The sequence below is a fragment of the Myotis davidii genome, unplaced genomic scaffold (assembly GCF_000327345.1).
Source record: "Myotis davidii unplaced genomic scaffold, ASM32734v1 scaffold327, whole genome shotgun sequence".
Taxonomy (NCBI): Eukaryota; Metazoa; Chordata; class Mammalia; order Chiroptera; family Vespertilionidae; genus Myotis; species Myotis davidii.
In genome coordinates this window covers 2950206-2968003 of record NW_006298628.1, presented here as the reverse complement: position 1 = coordinate 2968003, position 17798 = coordinate 2950206, and the positions used below count along the sequence as shown (strand labels likewise).

The following is a 17798-nucleotide window of genomic DNA, read 5'->3' as shown; positions in this document are numbered from 1 at the left end:
TCACAGCAACGGGTGTCTCAAACTGGCTTGTAAACAAACATCTTTTATACTCATTGTGTATCGAGTCTATCAGGGGGTGCTATGGGTAGACTTAGATAGCAAGACTTGCTTAATCAGTGGAAACTCTAGGTATAGGATTCCAGCTCAGTAAGAGGAAACCTTAAAAAAACAATGAGAGCTCTTTACGAGTATCTAATAACACGACCTTGAAAATGTAAAACAAAACATGAAAAAATGGATTACTCTACCTGTCATTGGAGATTTTAACACAACCCTTTCAGCAGATAAAAGAAAAGCTAAGCTATAAAAGACCTGAAGTACAATATTTACAAGTCTAAAAATAATAAGAGTGTATTCAATAAATACTTTGGAAGCACATACAACCCATGAGCATAAACTGATCATTATTAGGCCACAAAAGATGTCTCAATAAAATCCAAAGAATCTAAATAATATACCAGTAAACTATGTTCTTAGACTATAATGTAATAAAATTAGAAGTCAATATTAAAAAGCAGGTTTAAAAATCCCTAGAAACTAAAACAAAAACCAGGAAAAATACACACACATGCAAAAATGCTTCTAAATAGCATGTAGGTTAAAAAGGATATCGTAGCCCAGCTGGATTCATGCACCGGTGGGGTCCCTCGGCCCGGCCTGCACCCTCTTGCAATCCAGGACCCCTTGGGGGATGTCGGAGAGTCCGTTTCAGCCTGATCCCTGCAGGCCAGGCCGAGGGACCCCACCGGTGTGTCCAGCCCAACTGGCCCAGTCCCAATCAGCCAGGCCCCAGCAGCTAGCTAATCTACTGGTCGGAGCATCTATCCCCTAGTGGTCAGTGCGCATATCATAGCGACTGGTCAAACAGTCGAATGAATGTCAGACACTTAGCATATTAGGCTTTTATTAAGAGGATTTTAAATTTCATCTCTTATAAAATGTTTTTCTTTTTCTTCCAGAAGGAGACACTATACCCTATTTATAGAATAATTTCTTTCCCCAATCCATCTTTTTAAAAATGTATGTGCATAGGGGTTACTCATTATACTAATAAAATAAGTTTACAGACACACTCAAATCCATTGTATATTCTGGACCATGAAAGCAACGGGCTTCGTAGTTGGCTGACTCTTGTAAAGTTACTGTATTCCGCATTTCATACTAATTCTTTTTCCTTCAATATGGTAGAAAGTGTGCCTCCCTCGGTTTAGAAATCTAAATGTTATTACTTGCTACCAAGTTTTCATTTCCAATGGTGGGGCTGTGCGCTTGTTTGAGGGCATTTACAAAGGAAAAGAAGAAGGAATTGCGAGGAGGTGGCAGCATGCTCTCATTTTTATGCATGGTTTAGCCTGTAACCTTGGTTTTCATTTTTTGCTGTGCACCTGGCCAGGTTTCTATATTCTTCCAGATCTCTTTGTAGTTCTCGCAAAAGCATGTCCCAAACATGACACACACCACGGTTATTGCTTCTCATCACTGAAGCTATGGGTGGATGGGTCAACCTTGTGTCCTTTTATAATTGAACCTTTAGGACACTAGTTGGAGGTGGAAGGCAACAAAAATGAAATATTTTAGCAGTGTCCTTTGATTATCTAATAAAGATAAGATTCCAGAAGCCTAAAATAATGGCACTACAAAGAAAGTTAAAGTATCTTTTTTTTAAAAAGGATGCCCTTAAAAAAATAAAAGCAGCCCTAACTGGTTTGGCTCAGTGGATAGAGCGTCGGCCTGCAGACTCAAAGGGTCCCAGGTTCGATTCCGGTCCAGGGCATGTACCTTAGTTGTGGGCACATCCCCAGTGGGGAGTGTGCAGGAGGCAGCTGATTGATGTTTCTCTCTCATTGATGTTTCTAACTCTCTATCCCTCTCCCTTCCTCTCTGTAAAAAATCAATAAAATATATTAAAAAAATAAAAGCAGATAAAATTTTAAAAAAGGAGGCCCTTAACTATCTCACCAGCAATTGAAGATACCGACTTTATATATGTTTGTCTACTTACTAATAGTGTCTTTTCCCAATGAGATGGTAAGTGCCATGAGGAGAGGGACTGTGTCTGATTTTTTTAATTGCATATTTCACTTACAACTTAGCACACTGACTTGCTAGTACCTTATAATCTCTAAATAAGTGTTTGTAAAAATAATGAATAAGTAGTGTGCCAAGCGCTACTGTTCTCTATGACGGTAAACTCGAGTTAAGCAGGGTACATTTACTTAAAACTTTAACATCTTTCTAACCTTCTCTTTAATTTCACAGAAAATGTATACACCTTTATTTTTCAGGGGAAGGAAACAAACGTACTGTGTTCATTATTTACCAAGTACTCAGGCATGTACTAGAATCAATGCCTTACAGAAACTCATATTTAAACATTATCTCACCATCCTACAATTAAATTTTTAACACGTATAAACAAATCTATTCTTACCTCTACCATTGACTCTGCCTCTTTGGGAATTCTTTTAACTTTTAGGCACAGAATTAAAAATAAAACTCTATTAAGTAAGAATTTAATATTACTAACATAGTTAACTCCTCTGTTATGGGGAACCATTATAGAATTCTCCTCTTTGGAGCTTTCCAGATAATAGGAAAATGCCAACATGATTTTTTTTAAGTTTTATTAAATCTATGTGGGTGACATTGGCTAATAGGATCATATAGGTTTCAAGTGTACGTTTCTATGATACCATATCTGTATATTGTACTGTGTGCCCCTCACCCAAAGTCAAATCATCTTCCATCATCATATATTAGGTCCCCTCCTCACCCCAATACCCCCTTCCCTCTGGAAACCATCACCCTGCTGTCTGGCCACACTCAATTTTTTTTAAACTTCAACTATTTTTAATGAAAATATTTCCAAACATGCCATGTGTTTGGTATAGTCTTAACCAAAATGACTGGAACATGGACCCATCTTTTTGGATAAGTTCGATGAGGATAATAGTAAGGATAGTAGAGTGGTTAATAACAGAGATTCCAGAACCAGACTTTGTAAGTATAAATTCTGGCACTTACACAAGTTAACTTCCCTGGGTACCAGCTTCCTTATCTGGAAAATAAAGATAAATCCTAATATCTACCTCTCAGGGCTGTTCTGAGGATTAAATAATGATACACTCGAAGTGCTTAGAAAACAGATACAAGGCTCAATAAATGCTAGCTAGAAAGTTCCACTTTGTTAAGGGACTGAGCCCTTAGAGAGTTTGAGCTGCTTCTCTCTCTACAATACAGTACGTCCCCAGACAGCTTTTTAAAAGTGTCCACATAAGTTTTGTTTTAATTATAAATTTTGTTTTCTATATAAATTTTTGATTGTTTTTCTCTTTCTTACCTCAATGTTATTTGCTTATACCTCAACTGATGCCTTGACAGTACCCCTTCTTCTAATTTGATGCTTCACTCACTGTGGGCTGAGAAATCAGCGAAGGCCTCAGGGGCTCTCCCACATATAAGGTACATCAGTGCTAGCACAGGACTCAGGAACATCTATGTCTACTTAGAGGCTTGCGCATTGTTTTCAGCTGTGTTTGGGAAAGTTGGGAATACCAAATAAGTGACTTATGGATTAACAAGGTACTATTGTTCTAATTCTGTCAAGCATTAGACTAATCAAAAAACAAATGAATGCGTTTTTTTAAACGTTTTGCACTGTTAATTTTCTTCAATTATTAATCAGCTACTAATGTAATTATTAAGCTCTCAATCCAAACAACGTTTTTAGTGTCATACCTGAACCAATATACAGATCTCACCTTACAGGGCCCAATTTCTAAAACGTGCATATTACTAATTGTGCTAGTTTACAAAGCTCACACAAAATGAAATGTTTCTGTGTGACTGAATCCATAGTGGAGGTTATCGAGTCAATGAAAAGGAGAAAATAAGAATCACCAAAAGAGCTAAATGAAATAAGAACTCATGGATAAATTGAAAATCGAAGGGAATATAGAGATTAAGAACTCTTGGAAAATGCCGAAGTCATAGGGAAATTTGGAAGAAAAATAAATTAAAAGATTATGGACTAATAAAGAGAAATAAGGAATAATTTACCAACTTTACTCCCAACTCCTAAGTGAGTAATAAGCTTCCAATTTAATATTCAGTTTAGCAGCATCTCTACCTTTTCCCTCCACCGGAAAGGCACAAGAGAGACTTTGATAAGATAACCATGTGCATCAGTGATGATCAAACCTTCTGTTCAAGTGGCCAGATGCCAGAGAGGCACAGTGAGCTCCCACCCTTGGGATAGCTGAGTCTGAGCCAGAAACGGGCAGCCACCAAGCCAACATTTTTATATTCATGTATCTTAAAAATTCATCTACATTTGGCATCCGACTCTATTACACAGCAATGTGTTTTAATATAAAGGTAGTATTTATAACAGTTGAATTATTTAAATCCTCCCATTCCTAAATCTCCAAGTAAAATTAATGCTCCAAAAAAGATTTGCACTATGGTTCATGTGGCTTCCCCTTGAACAACACCAATATGGTCGGGCATGTGAAAAGAATGGGTAAAAATGATATCTTATTCTAATATGATGAGCTTAAAATTCCAAATAATCAACAATAAATCAATAATCCAATAACCATAAAATGAAAGCGCTAATTCTCATGCAACTCTATGAAGCTAAAAAAAATCTGAGAGAATGGTAAATTGGGCCCTCCAGTCTTAAAATGCCCTCTTAGCTTTTGAGCTACAGTTCTTATAAAAAGATCAATAATGATGTCTTCCTGCTTCAATGCGGAATTAGTGTTTTCCTAAATACATTAACTTCAGAAGTATTGAATTACCAGGAGGCCCCGCACCACAACGAAACAAATAGTTGTTCTTTGCAAGCTAGTGATTATCAATTCAGAGAACCCACACCGAAGGCTGCTTGAGTCAAATGACAAAGGGCCAAGACACCAGGATAAAAAGTAACCAAGTGTGATGAGCCAAAAATCCAGAAAAATGACACTCACCCTCATCCTGATAATCTGGCAAAAAAGGTGCATCTGAGGGGAGAGAAGGGCCAGGAATTCCACTGTGATTATCACCGGAGCTGTCCTGTCCAAGGTAATTTTCAGCTTGGTCTCCCCCTGAGGGACAAAAAAAGAAAAAAAAGTAAGGTCGTACTTTGGGCATCTTTATAAAAGTCTTTGTATATTTCTTCTGGTATTCACATAAAAAGATATGGCAAGAGCTATATTCTGACGGACATGGCCACTATCCATTACCATATGAGAAACAGATAAGTAAGTTCAAAAACCAACTTACCTGGATGGGAAGTTTTCCATTCAACCACTCTCTAACTAGAGCTTAGTAGCTGTTAGCTTAGGGTGGGGAGACCTCTTATCACCAGAGAAAAGCTTCTCCGCCACACTTACAATGAAAGTATAGCAATATAAATATGTACCCACATATACCATATCTCCATTAATTATGACCTTGATCATGAATGCCTCTTTCTCTTTATATTTCCAAATGAAATAGAATAAACTACACAAAGGGTTAACCTTTCCACGTATAATATAATGGAGCAAGGGCGATATGCTTCCCTGTTCTGAAAAATAAGAGAAGTAAAAATATAGAGAACCTGGCCTTTGCCGGATTCTATTCCAATTTCCATCGCTACTTGTTTTGCATTCTTAAGAAAGTTCTCTCTTTATAATTCTAGTTTACAGCCTATGCAACCAACCTCTTAGGAATTCTAAAAGCCCTAAGAAGGTAATATTTGTTCTGTAAAATGGCTTTGATGAAAGGTAATGTATATACAATACTGAATTATGCAATTAAAACAATGCTAATCTCTTTTGGGTGTTTTCAACATACATTGGATTATATTTTGTAGAAGTGGCCCATGCTATTATGATACTTTAAAAGGTTCAGGCGGAAGATGTTAGCTCATTCAGGAACCGGAAGAAAAGGCTCTGCATTGCAAATGGCTTTCCTTAAAATCCCCTAAACAGAGGTACAGTCTGCTGATAAAAGGACAGCAACAGCTGCTCAGTTCATTTCACAAACATGAAAAGGGGATTTTCAACTGAATTTAATATTATTTCAAATACTAATTTCCAAAGGAAATCACCAATGCTAATCTCAGTAAACACTGTAGAGTTTTGGCCCTGGATTTCAACTAGGGAGCAGTGAAACCAAACAACCTACATAGAATCTGTATTGCTTCACTTTAAAGGTTTATTTCCTACAATTAAACTAGAAGGATAGGGAGGATATAAAATGATAAAAAGAGAATGGCTGAGCACACGATACAGTATGTAGATGATGTTTTATTGAGTTGTACACTTGAAACCTGTATAGTTTTATTATCCAATGTCACCCCAATAAATTCAACAACAACAACAACAAAAGAATAGCAGCCTGGCCGGTATGGCTCAGTTGGTTAGGCGTCTGTGCACCTGGAAGTTGCTGGTTCAATTTCCTGTCAAGGGCATATGCCCGGGTTGCAGACCTGGTCCCTGGTAGGGGGCGTGCAGGAGGCAGCCTATCGATGTGCTTTTTCACGGGTGCTTCTCTCTCCCTCTCGCTCGCCCTTCCTTTCTCTCTAAAAATCAATAAACTATTCTTCTTTTTAATTTTTAATTTTTTAAAAATATATTTTATTGATTTTTTACAGAGAGGAAGGGAGAGAGTTGGAGAGTTAGAAACATCAGTGAGAGAGAAACATTGATCAGCTGCCTCCTGCACACTCCCAACTGGGGATGTGCCCGCAACCAAGGTACATGCCCTTGACCGGAATCGAACCTGGGACCCTTGAGTCCGCAGGCTGATGCTCTCTCCACTGAGCCAAACCAGTTACGGCACTATTCTTTTTTTTTTTTTTTTAAAGGATGTCCGTAGCCTTCTCCTTCCATAAATTAGATGATCATATCTAGACTCTTCTATGATCAAGGTAGATGTTCATAACTGAGCAGAACACCTGCAGATATAGGACTTCAGAAATAAACTGTGGAGTTTATTGTGGAGAAGAAAAGTAATATTTTTTAAAAAAAGCAAACAACATTTCATATAACAGTCGCTGGCCAGAGCCACAAGAAATGCTCGCCTTTATTAGGTTACTGATCAGGATAGAAAGCTTATGATTATGCTAAAGGATCACTATGAAAATTCCCTCATAACCAGAAAAAATCTCAAACACTGCACTGAGGATTAACTACGCAAACTTTGCATCACTGCAAATCCGCTGAAATTATATTATCAACATGATCTAAATAGACTGCCTGGCAGGTAACCTGAAAGTGAGCTGTGAAATTAAAGCAATTGAAAAATTTTGAGCTAAACCAAATTCAATTTTTGAAAAAATAAATAGTTTGGGCTGTCATGCAACGTTTAACATTTGTAGGATAGACTGAACATTATTTATCAACTAACGTTCTAGACACAGTTTCTTGCTTGCTTCAGAAATTTGACAAATCTACTCTCTTATACGTTCTAGCATCCCAGGTTTTACTTTTTTAAAAATAAGCAGATCAGGTAGGGTTTTGCTTTGCTTTGTGGCTTTTTAATGATCTTTTTATTTTGGAATAATTTAGATTTATTATAAGTATTTCAAAGATAGTAAAGAGAATTCCGGTATACCTTCATCCAGTTTCTCCAAATGTCAACTAAGTGTGTAACTAGGGTATATCTGTCAAAGCCAAGAATTTAACGTTAGTACATCACTGTTAACTACAGACTTTATTTAGATTTCCCCAGTTTTCCCATTAATGTCCTTTTTCTGTTCCAGGAGCTCTCCAATTGCTTTTAGAGCTCCCATTTAAAAAAATATACATTTTGATTGCTTTCAGAGAGGAAAGAAGAGGGGGAGAGAGATAGAGACATCGATGAGACAGAATCACTGACTGGCCACCCGCTGCAGGCACCACACTGCGGATTGAGCTGGCGCAACCCGGGCACGTGCCCCCACCAGGAATTGAACTGTGACCTCCTGGTTCATAGGTAGATGCTTAACCACTGAGCCACAATGCCAGGGCTAGACCTTCCATTTTTAAAGTCTACCTCAAAATACTTGGCATCTGATTTACCAACTTCTGATGGAAGAGTCACTTCCACATGATTCCTATGGTGTCTGAACACAGCTCCCCAAGGTGGGCTTTTAACAGCCAAATACAAGACCATGCCTCCATAAAGCATACAACAACAAAGGTACACAACGCAGCAAAAACAGAGCTGGGGTCAGTATTAAAAATGGTCGCAGTGGGGGAAATATTTGAAAATACGTTTTTACATCCAAGCATAATTAGTTCCTGATGATGGAGATGTTGCTGTGTTTTTCAGGTTATATCAAGTGGCCCGACTCCCTTGGGCGTACACCGAAAAAAGCCTTTAACACCATATAAATAGACACTCCCATGTAATTAAAATGATTACAACTACTCAAGATGCATGGGTGAAAAGTTTTATAGAAGAACCAGCAATTACTGTGGGCATTTTGGATGTGTTTAAGTTCATAACATCATTTTTTGTTAAAAACATAACTGCGAGTGATCTCTGGATTCATCTATAGCTCTGATAGTCGCAGCTCCAAGTGGCCACTACGATAGTCCAGTGGGATCCGACATAAATGATCACAAACTATAGTGACAGACATTTCCACTCCAGCAGCTCTCCAATTAGGGCCAGAACTCCATCTGCTTAGAGTGGCTTTCTCACAAGCAACAACCCTTGCCACTCGAGACACACTTTCCCATTGCAACTCACTCAGAATCAATGTATTTCTATACAGACATAGATATTCTAACGCACAGTATCTCCATTCATCACATCCACTACCTCCAGCCCCTTTTCTTTGTATTTCTAAACAAGATCTGGGGGAACTGTATCAAGGGTTCACCTGCTATTAGCTGATAATTTGCTCCTTCATCCTAAGTGTCATAAGAATTGGGCGCTAGATACACTCCTTGGCACATTCAATGTCAGGCTCTCCACTGAGTATTGTGCTGAGGGTCCTATAAGGGGGATATTTCTCTATTGTTCTTTCCTGAGAGTCAAACTCAATTTCATTCATGCCCCACAGAGTGATAAGTTGGGGATTTCTTAGGGATTGGAGCAGAAAGATAAAGTCGCTTTGTGTTAGGTGGAAGGTAATTATTTGCTAGGGTTTCTGTGCGATTTGTTTTTATCCCCTGTGTTTTCATTAACAGTTAATGAGTTCTCCACCCGCCCCCCACCCCACTTAATTCTAAAACAATAGCTTGGACACTAGAAGTTGGATTTTTCTGCCATGGATTCAACCAGCTGTTGCTGCTCCATAAACTTTATGGAGAAGTGAATTAAACTGCTAAAACCTTTCATTTCCTAATTCAATTCCAAATAAAACAGGGAGGAAAATGAACCATGATGATGTTCCCCTTGTAACTATTTTGACTCACAACAAACTCATCTGATCCTAAACTTACAGGTACTATTTAGGGACAAACACAGGCTATAATGACAATTTTACCAAAGAAATGAGAAGGAAATGGAAAAAAAAAAAAGACAGAAAGTAGTATGAGCATAACAAATAACGCGAAAATAACAAATAAAACATAAACATGTTTGCTTATTCAATATGTAAAGTCTCAGTGATTTTTTTCATTAAGTATAAAGTCATCATCTCTTACTTCTCTTCTAATTAACTGTGAGCGGTATTATGAAGGCCTTTTCACATCTGCAACCAACTGTTTATACAGTATGGTTAAAAGCTTTATAGGGTTTGCTATGACTTCATCAAGCATCTTTGGGTACTATAAGGAAATTGAAATTAATATAAAATTGTCTGCAATTTTTTGTTTTTATTGTTGCTGGTGGAAGGGAACACACATGACTTCTGACTCTCGTTAATATTTAAAAACCTATGAGACATACAGCTCTGCCTTTAAACGAATCAGTCCTACCTGAAATGCTATAACTAAAGGTCCTTGATCCAAATCCAGTTAGTTTTCATGCTTGATGGCATTAATATGGCCAGATTTTTACAGACCAATTTAACCGTGATGCAGTTCCCAAAGTTGAACTATGGTAAGATTAGCAAAACGGCAGCTTATTCCTTATTGCAACCATTGACCTAAATGATTGGATATAACACCAACTAAAAAAATATGTTGGGTACACATGTGTCCATATGTGTGAAACGTTACTCACATGTAAATAGATTATGGAGCACATTTGCAACACCAAAGCTAAAGTTCTGTCAGCACTTCCATTATAAATTACAGACCCTTTTGCACATACTCATGCATTGGAAAATATATGGTGTTCCCCCACGAAACATCTTAGAGGCTTCACTGGTTTCTAAATACCCATTTGGATTTGCGTGGTTAGTTCTTGTGATTAATCCATATGTAGTGAAGGTCTCAAATTCTTCTCTGTTCTATACAGTCTGACTTCCTGCCCATCTCTCTTTTTTTTCTCTCCTACATGTAGCCATAACTCAATGTATAAATGTTCTTTCCGCCCACCCCCCACCAAGGCCCTAGCAGTGAGTGCCATGGTACCGAATGTCATTAGATCTATGGAACAAATGATGGGCCAGGTAAAGAAAGTTCCCATTTATCATTCTTTTTATAAGTTGCTCCAACTAGATCTTGAGTGGACAAGAAATATATCGAGCCTAAAGCTAAGTTTTTAACATAGAATACTGTTAACTCATCAAAGAATCCTGCTAAGAATAACAAACCTCGGGCTTTAGGGATGCCATTTGCAGAGAGAAGCGCAATCTAAAGGATCAGAAATGGAACCAAACGGCGTAGACACTCATAGCACAATCACTACAACACCTGTGAATCCAATAACCAGAAGGGCAGCATAGCTTAATAATATTTCCAAAATGAACTACAGCGGTCAGTGGTGGGTTGTTCAGGAAGATGCCTGTGGGAGCCCATTGAAAAGTGTTCTTTTCCCTCCTCTCTCTCCTTCAAGAAAACGGTCCTTTATAATGCAGTTTTTCCTTTTGACCAGTAGGGTGGGCTGCAGTGTGTAGCATCATCCTAGTTCTTAAAAAAGAAAACAGGGGGAAAAAAAAATAAGGTAGCCACCATGGGAACAAACCCTTCTGCTCTCCCCCACCCCCCTAAAAAAGCTGAGATTTCTTTTAACCCTTCTTAGGTTTCACATAAAGGCATAACTCCTGGACATTAATGAACTGGAGGGCTGGCAGCAACAACTATAAACCAAATAATTGTATATGTGACAACACACACTTCATAAAGCAAATTACAGCCTGTCAGCAATCATTCTGGCTTTACACTAACACATTCCATCTACCACCGTTATTGTTCAACTGCTACTAAAATGGAACCTGCTGAGTTAGTATATTTTCAATAATAATGGCATTTGACAGAATTCAAAACATGTAAACGTAGGTATTTGCTAGTATGTGGCTGAATATACTGTAAAATGAATGCATTTATCATATAACAACCGGGCCATCATAACCTGGGATTATTGGGTCATAGTTCTGTTTTCCTTGGACTGCTGTATTTTTAGTGTTTTATTTTTTGCTATAAAGATACTTAATGGAACTTTCAACGTATTTTGACTTAGAGGAGAAAGTCAGCTATAGTAATGATAAAAATAGAATAGCTTACTGAGCTCCTACTGGCTACAGGCTCTGGGTCAAGACTTTTCGTGTACTATCTCATCTAATTCTCAAAATAATCCTGTGATATATTATTATCTCAAAGCTGCATAAAAAGATGAGACACAGAGATTAAATAGCTTCCCCAAAGCCACATAAGTGACTCACAAGTGGCAGAGCCACGCTTTGACCCTGCCTTGTCTGATTCCTAACCTCTTGTTCTAACCCACGGAGCCGTACAGTCTCCAACTCTGCATGCTTTATACATTATGGTCATTACTCAAGGGCAAAGCATACCGAATGACGTGGATTTGTGGCATGTGCTATAAATTATTATTTTCTTACTTCAGTAAAGTAAATCTATAATCAAAAATATAAATTATTATAAGTAGTAGTCATCGCAGTAATCACATTAGGCATGGAACTGATAGCCAAAGCAGAATGTGGCCAATGATTTGTTCAAGAGGGAGTTCGCCCTATTCAAAGGTTCAAACTTACTGCAGTAGTATTGTTGCAGCAATTTTTAAAAAAAATACCACTTTGGGGTATGAATTTCATGCTTACAAAATTTAACACAACTACTTTGGGTTTAGTCAGATAAACATATTAAATAGTTTCCTGCATCTCCTGTTTGATTTTATTGGGTCCTAGGTATTTTGACCTTGCTTCACATAAAATGAACCGTGTTCCACACCCAAATATAGTTTTGACCTGGTGTAGTTACAGGATGTATTTACTTTCCAGCCCTATCATGCTTTAAGTCTCTCAGTAGGAAAATAGGTTGAAAAACATACAAATCCCACATAAATGTAGTAATTTTATTACTATTGGTTCATCTTGCTCTCTCTTCTCTTCTTTTTCTTTTTCCCAAATGACAAGTTGTAGTAGGACCTTGGCATCCACTTGTAGTCCTGATGCATTCTAAGGTCATTTGTACCAACATTACTTCTGTTTAAGAAAACCTGTAAGGCCAGCTGGATTCCAATATCTTCTGCTAAAGAAGAAAGGGACTACATGATGTACATGTGATGAATAGATAGAAGAACAATTTTCCAAACACCCAAGGAGTAAAACTAAAACAACATATAATAAAGGATGATTTACAGGTTAGATTAGCAGACCTGAAAAATGTAAAACATCTTTTAACATACTGCATAAAAGGAGTTTTCTTTGTAATATAGACCTCCAAGATCACCAAGGGTGTCATGGCAATGGGTGACAAGATTCGGCCTCTCCGTACCCCAACCCCACCTTAACCAAGGACTCCTGTTCATGTATGAAAACAACATGTGTGTAACCACATGTAGGTAACAACAATATCAACAGCTAACACTTCTTACCATCTACAATTCTGCTCAGTGCTTGGTCCCTTTTGGAACAGAAGAGTATCCCCTTATTTTTAAAATCTATTTTTCCTTTTCTATTGGGGTATCACTAACACAAGTAAAGTGCACAAACCTTGAGGGCAAGTAATATTACTTTTTAAGTTTTGGAAAATAGGTTCTATTATTATTATTTTAATCAATATAAGTGTATTTTATTAATCAACTAGAGGCTCAGGGCATTAAATTCGTGCACTTGGGGGTGGGATCCCTCAGCCCAGCCTGCACCCTCACGCAGTTCGGGAGCCTTGGGGGACTTCTGACTAACGGCTTAGGCCCACTGGGGAGCAGGCCTAAACTGCCAGTCAGACATCCTTAGCGCTGCCGCAGAGGCAGGAGAGGCTCCCACCATGCCACTGTGCTCGCCAGCCATGAGCCCGGCTTCTGGCAGAGCGGCACTCCCCCTGTGGGAGCACACTGACCACCAGGGGGCAGCTCCTGCGTTAAGCATCTGCCCCCTGGTGGTCAGTGAGCGTCATAGTGACCGGTTGTTCTGCCATTCAGTCAATTTGCATATTAGCCTTTTATTATATCGGATAGGATTTGTCACTTTGGGATGCCAGCTCCAACAAGATATACCAACATGGATTCATGGTGATCACAGATGGTGTCTATTCAATTTGGGAAAGTATCTTTTAGAGATGAATTGTGATCAAGAACTTTTCAGGCTGGAAAGTGTGTGTTAAATACACATCAGCTGACAAGGACAGATAGGTTCAAAGTTTCCACTATTTGCCTCACAAGAGTCAGCAGTAGCTGGGAGCTTTATTTTACACGTCATATAAATCCCCTTCTCCATAACTAAGGAATTCCTTTCCTGTTTTAGTGATCCTTCAGCCATTCTGGTACCCAATAACTAGTAAACAAACTTCTGAGAGAAGTATGTGGTGATGGGCAGCATAGTGAAAAATTAATGCATTATAAGAATTGGGCTCAACCATCACATTATTTAGCCTCCAAATATCAAACAAATTCACTGGCTTTCAAGGGTTTAACTTATATAAAAAAACAATGTAAGCAGAAAACCAAAAAAAAAAAAATTGTATTTAAACTAGCCACACATTTTTCTTAACATTTTGTGTCCAGAACATGAAAATTCATTATTGGCAGAATTCCTGAGATAGAAAAGTTCTTAACGCCAAAATTCTCTGTTCAGAAACTGTACTCATTACCTGATTTTCTGTGTTGCTCTAGGGGTAATATTATCTAAGAGAAATATTTTTTCTCAACAAAATTTCCCAAAGCTTATCAAAGACACTTAAAGCAGTCATTAATTTACCAATTACTTGATTTTTGTTTGCCATCTACATCAAGACAAGAATCAGATTTTCTATCAACATTTAAATACTACATAAGGAAAAAAATACTGAGGGTAAAAAAAGGTATTTTTAAATCAGTTACCATGAGCATTATATGATACTATTTTATTTTACTTTTTTTTTTTTCCAAATTTTATTTTTTATTACAAAGGGTGGCCACTGGCTTATTTCACTTAGCATAATGCTCTCCAGTTCCATCCATGCCGTTGCAAATGGTAAGAGTTCCTTCCTTTTTAGAGCAGCATAGTATTCCATCGTGTAGGTGATACTATTTTATTTTAAAATTCACTTTTAAGTGATATGTCAAGGCAACATACTATATACTGCTGGTTCTCAAAAACGAAGCAACAGAGATTGCTGCTAGTTTATACCATTGTTATGGTCTTGCCCATAAATTCATATGTAAAAAATTAATAAATAAGTAAAGGAGGAAAAAAATTTGAATGAATATAAAATTATCAAATCATGATTCCACTGGGATAAAAGCTCACTCCTGTGTCAAATCGAGATTTTTTTGTAAGCTTCTTCATTAGTTAAGCGTGCCCAGAGCAAAAGTTTCAAATGTTACAAGAAGACAGAATGAAAGCTCATCTTCCCTTCCTTCTTCTGGTTCTTCCCTCCAGAGGCAACCATTGTGACGTTTCTTGGGTGTTCTACGAACTTTCTGCCTAATGGTCTGTGTGGTATGTCTTTTTAAAAAAACAAAAAACAAAAACAACAACAAATGGTAGACTTGTCTTGTTCTGTCACCGGCTTTTTCTCCTAATCATTTACCTTTAAGGTTGCCCTAAATCAGCACATATAGATTTACTAGTATCTCATCTTAGCAATTTTAGTACAAAATATGTGCATATGGTAAAAATTCAAGTAGTACCAAAGGAGATGAATAATGAACATTCTCTCTTGTATTCATACTGGTAACCTATCAATAGAGGTTACCACTGTTCATATATTCCCAAAATATTCCACAGACAAATGAAAGCAAGCATGCAGGCACACACACACTATACAATGTTTGTCCAAATTGCTCTTTTCACTTAGCAGTATGCCTTGGAGACAGCTTTCCATGTTACAAATATATACTAGTATGTGTTATGTTCTTCTAAACACTATGCAGCATTCCATTAATGGTTGTAACGTAATTTATTTAACTAGTCCTCTACTGCTGCACATTTAGGAGTCTTTGCTATTCCAAACAATGTATAATAAACATCGGGAATACAGAAGGCAGAAGCATCTGATTCCAATAATTTCTTCTTTCACCCCCATGAAAGTCAGTTATTTTTCTTATTTCTCAATATAATCTACTTCAAGGTAGGACATTTACAAAGGCCACAAAAATTGTAGAAAATTTTAATGTTAAAAAGAATAAAAAAGTGAGTCTTTTGATTTTAAATCTGTCTTTGACAGTAGTTGCAAAAGTATATTAATTTAAAAACATAGTTGGGTGAAGGGGGGCAAAGGGTGAGAAAATAGGGAACATCTGTAATACTGTCAACAATAAAAAAAAAAAAAAACCCAACCGGTAGATGTATAGGAAGTACAATATTTGAAAAGGTATTAAAGTCAATAATTAACTTCAAAAACAATTTGTGTGTGCGTTCACTTTCTACAGATTAATTTGTATAAAATGGAGCAAATAAAGAAAGGGGGAAAGGCCTAAAGGAAGTCAAGTCACAAAAGCAGCTGTCAAGATTGTTGATGCTAAAAGGTTGGGCTACAGCCAAAGGCAGGAGTATTTGTCCTGTGTACATTTCCCCCTGTTAAATCCCCAAAAGACATCGAAAGCATTCTGGAAGGTTTCTTTTTAAAAAGTAGCATAGGTTAGGACAGTCTAGGTTCATAACCAACACTTGTGTTTATAAAATATTAGCATTCCAGGAATAGTGATGGAAAGATACTTAACAATAAATTACAAATACTGTAAATTCGGACTTTTTCTTACATTTGCAAACACGTCATAAATTTGAGCTGTGTTTCTTTGTATAAATCCTACTTACAACTGTGCTAAAACCTTTTGGCATAAATGCAAAGAGTATTTTCATAAATAAACTTAGTAAAATCACTGTACACTCCATTAATTCAAAAACACTCCTCTCCAACTTCAAAGGGAAACCCTTCTCTCTCCTTTTTAGTGCAAAGATGGTGTTTCTTTGCTGCTTTAATGGGTTGCTTCTTGTAGTTGTCATAACTACATGCTCCAAGTATGTGAGAGTAAGAGATGAGAAGTTAAGTGACATCCATGCTTCAATTCAACATGTCTCAGACATTACAGAGCAACAAGCTCATAAATCTAAGCTCTGAAGGGCCTACCAATAAAAATTCTGCATATACATCCTGTAAATGCAAACCTCAAAAATATGTACATGGTGACTTACATGGTGCTACCTCAAGGTTCAGCTGAAATGAATACATTTTATGAAAAGATATGTGAAATACATATTGTCTAAGTTCCATACATGGATTTACTTGCCCAGCTCTACTTTGAAACATAAAAATGATACTTGCTAGCCCAGCCAGTGTGGTTCACTGATTGAGCATCAACCTATGAACCTAGGAGGTCACGGGTTCAATTCCCAGTCAGGGTACATGCCTGGGTTGTAGGCTCGATCCCCAGGGTGGGGCATGCAGGAGGCAGCCTCTCAATGATTCTCTCTCATCACTGATGTTTCTATCTCTCTCTCCCTCTCCCTTCTCTGAAATCAATAAAAATGTATTTTTAAAAGTCTAAGAAAAATAAAATAATAATACTTGCTAGTACTTTAGTAAGTGCTAACCAAGTGGCAAGCCCTCCTTGTGCGATCATCTCATTAAAACTCATTACACCATTTATTGAAGAGACTGTCTTGACTCCATTGTATACTCTTGCCTCCTTTGTCAAATATTAATTGAGCAAAATGACTTGGGTCAATTTCTGGGTTCTCTGTTCTGTTCCGTTGGTCTACTAGTATATGTCTGTTCTTGTGCCAGTACCAGGCAGTTTTGAGAACAGTGGCTTTGTAGTATAGCTTAATATCTGGTATTGTCATCCATCTAACTTTGTTATTTTTTCTCAAGATTGCTGCAGCTTTTTGGGGTCTTTTTTTATTCCATATGAACTTTTGGAGAGTTTGTTCTAGGTCTTGGTATGCCATTAGTTATTTAGTGGGGATTGCATTGAATCTATAGATTCCTTTGGGTAGTATGGACATTTTAATGATGTTGATTCTATCAATCCATGAACAAGGTATATTCTTCCATTTGTTTATGTCTTCCTCTATCTCTTTTTTCAATGTCCTGTAGTTTTCCAAGTACAGGTCTTTTACCTCCTTAGTTAAGCTTATTCCTAGGTATCTTAAGTTTTTTGGTACAATGGTAAATGGGATTTTTTTTTTAAATCTCTTTTTCTGTAAGTTTGCTATTGGTATATAGAAATGCCATAGAAAGATTGTTAAATTTTTTTAAAATTATATTTTAGAATTTATTGAAAGGTAATCTAGAACCAAACCTTTGTTTTAAAAAGAATGAATTTGGCAATTAAAAGAAAAAAGC

The 17798-nt window shown here is 37.3% G+C and overlaps 1 protein-coding gene across 1 annotated transcript in view; it reads right to left on the bottom strand.

The window, feature by feature from the left end:
* The window catches only part of SKAP1 (src kinase associated phosphoprotein 1), a 261116-nt gene that overhangs the window by 183836 nt on the left and 59482 nt on the right, over positions 1-17798 (bottom strand). The window contains exon 5 of the mRNA XM_006774412.2: positions 4974-5090. Within this exon, the coding sequence (XP_006774475.1) occupies positions 4974-5090 (117 nt within the window). The remainder of the gene's footprint in view (positions 1-4973; positions 5091-17798) is intronic.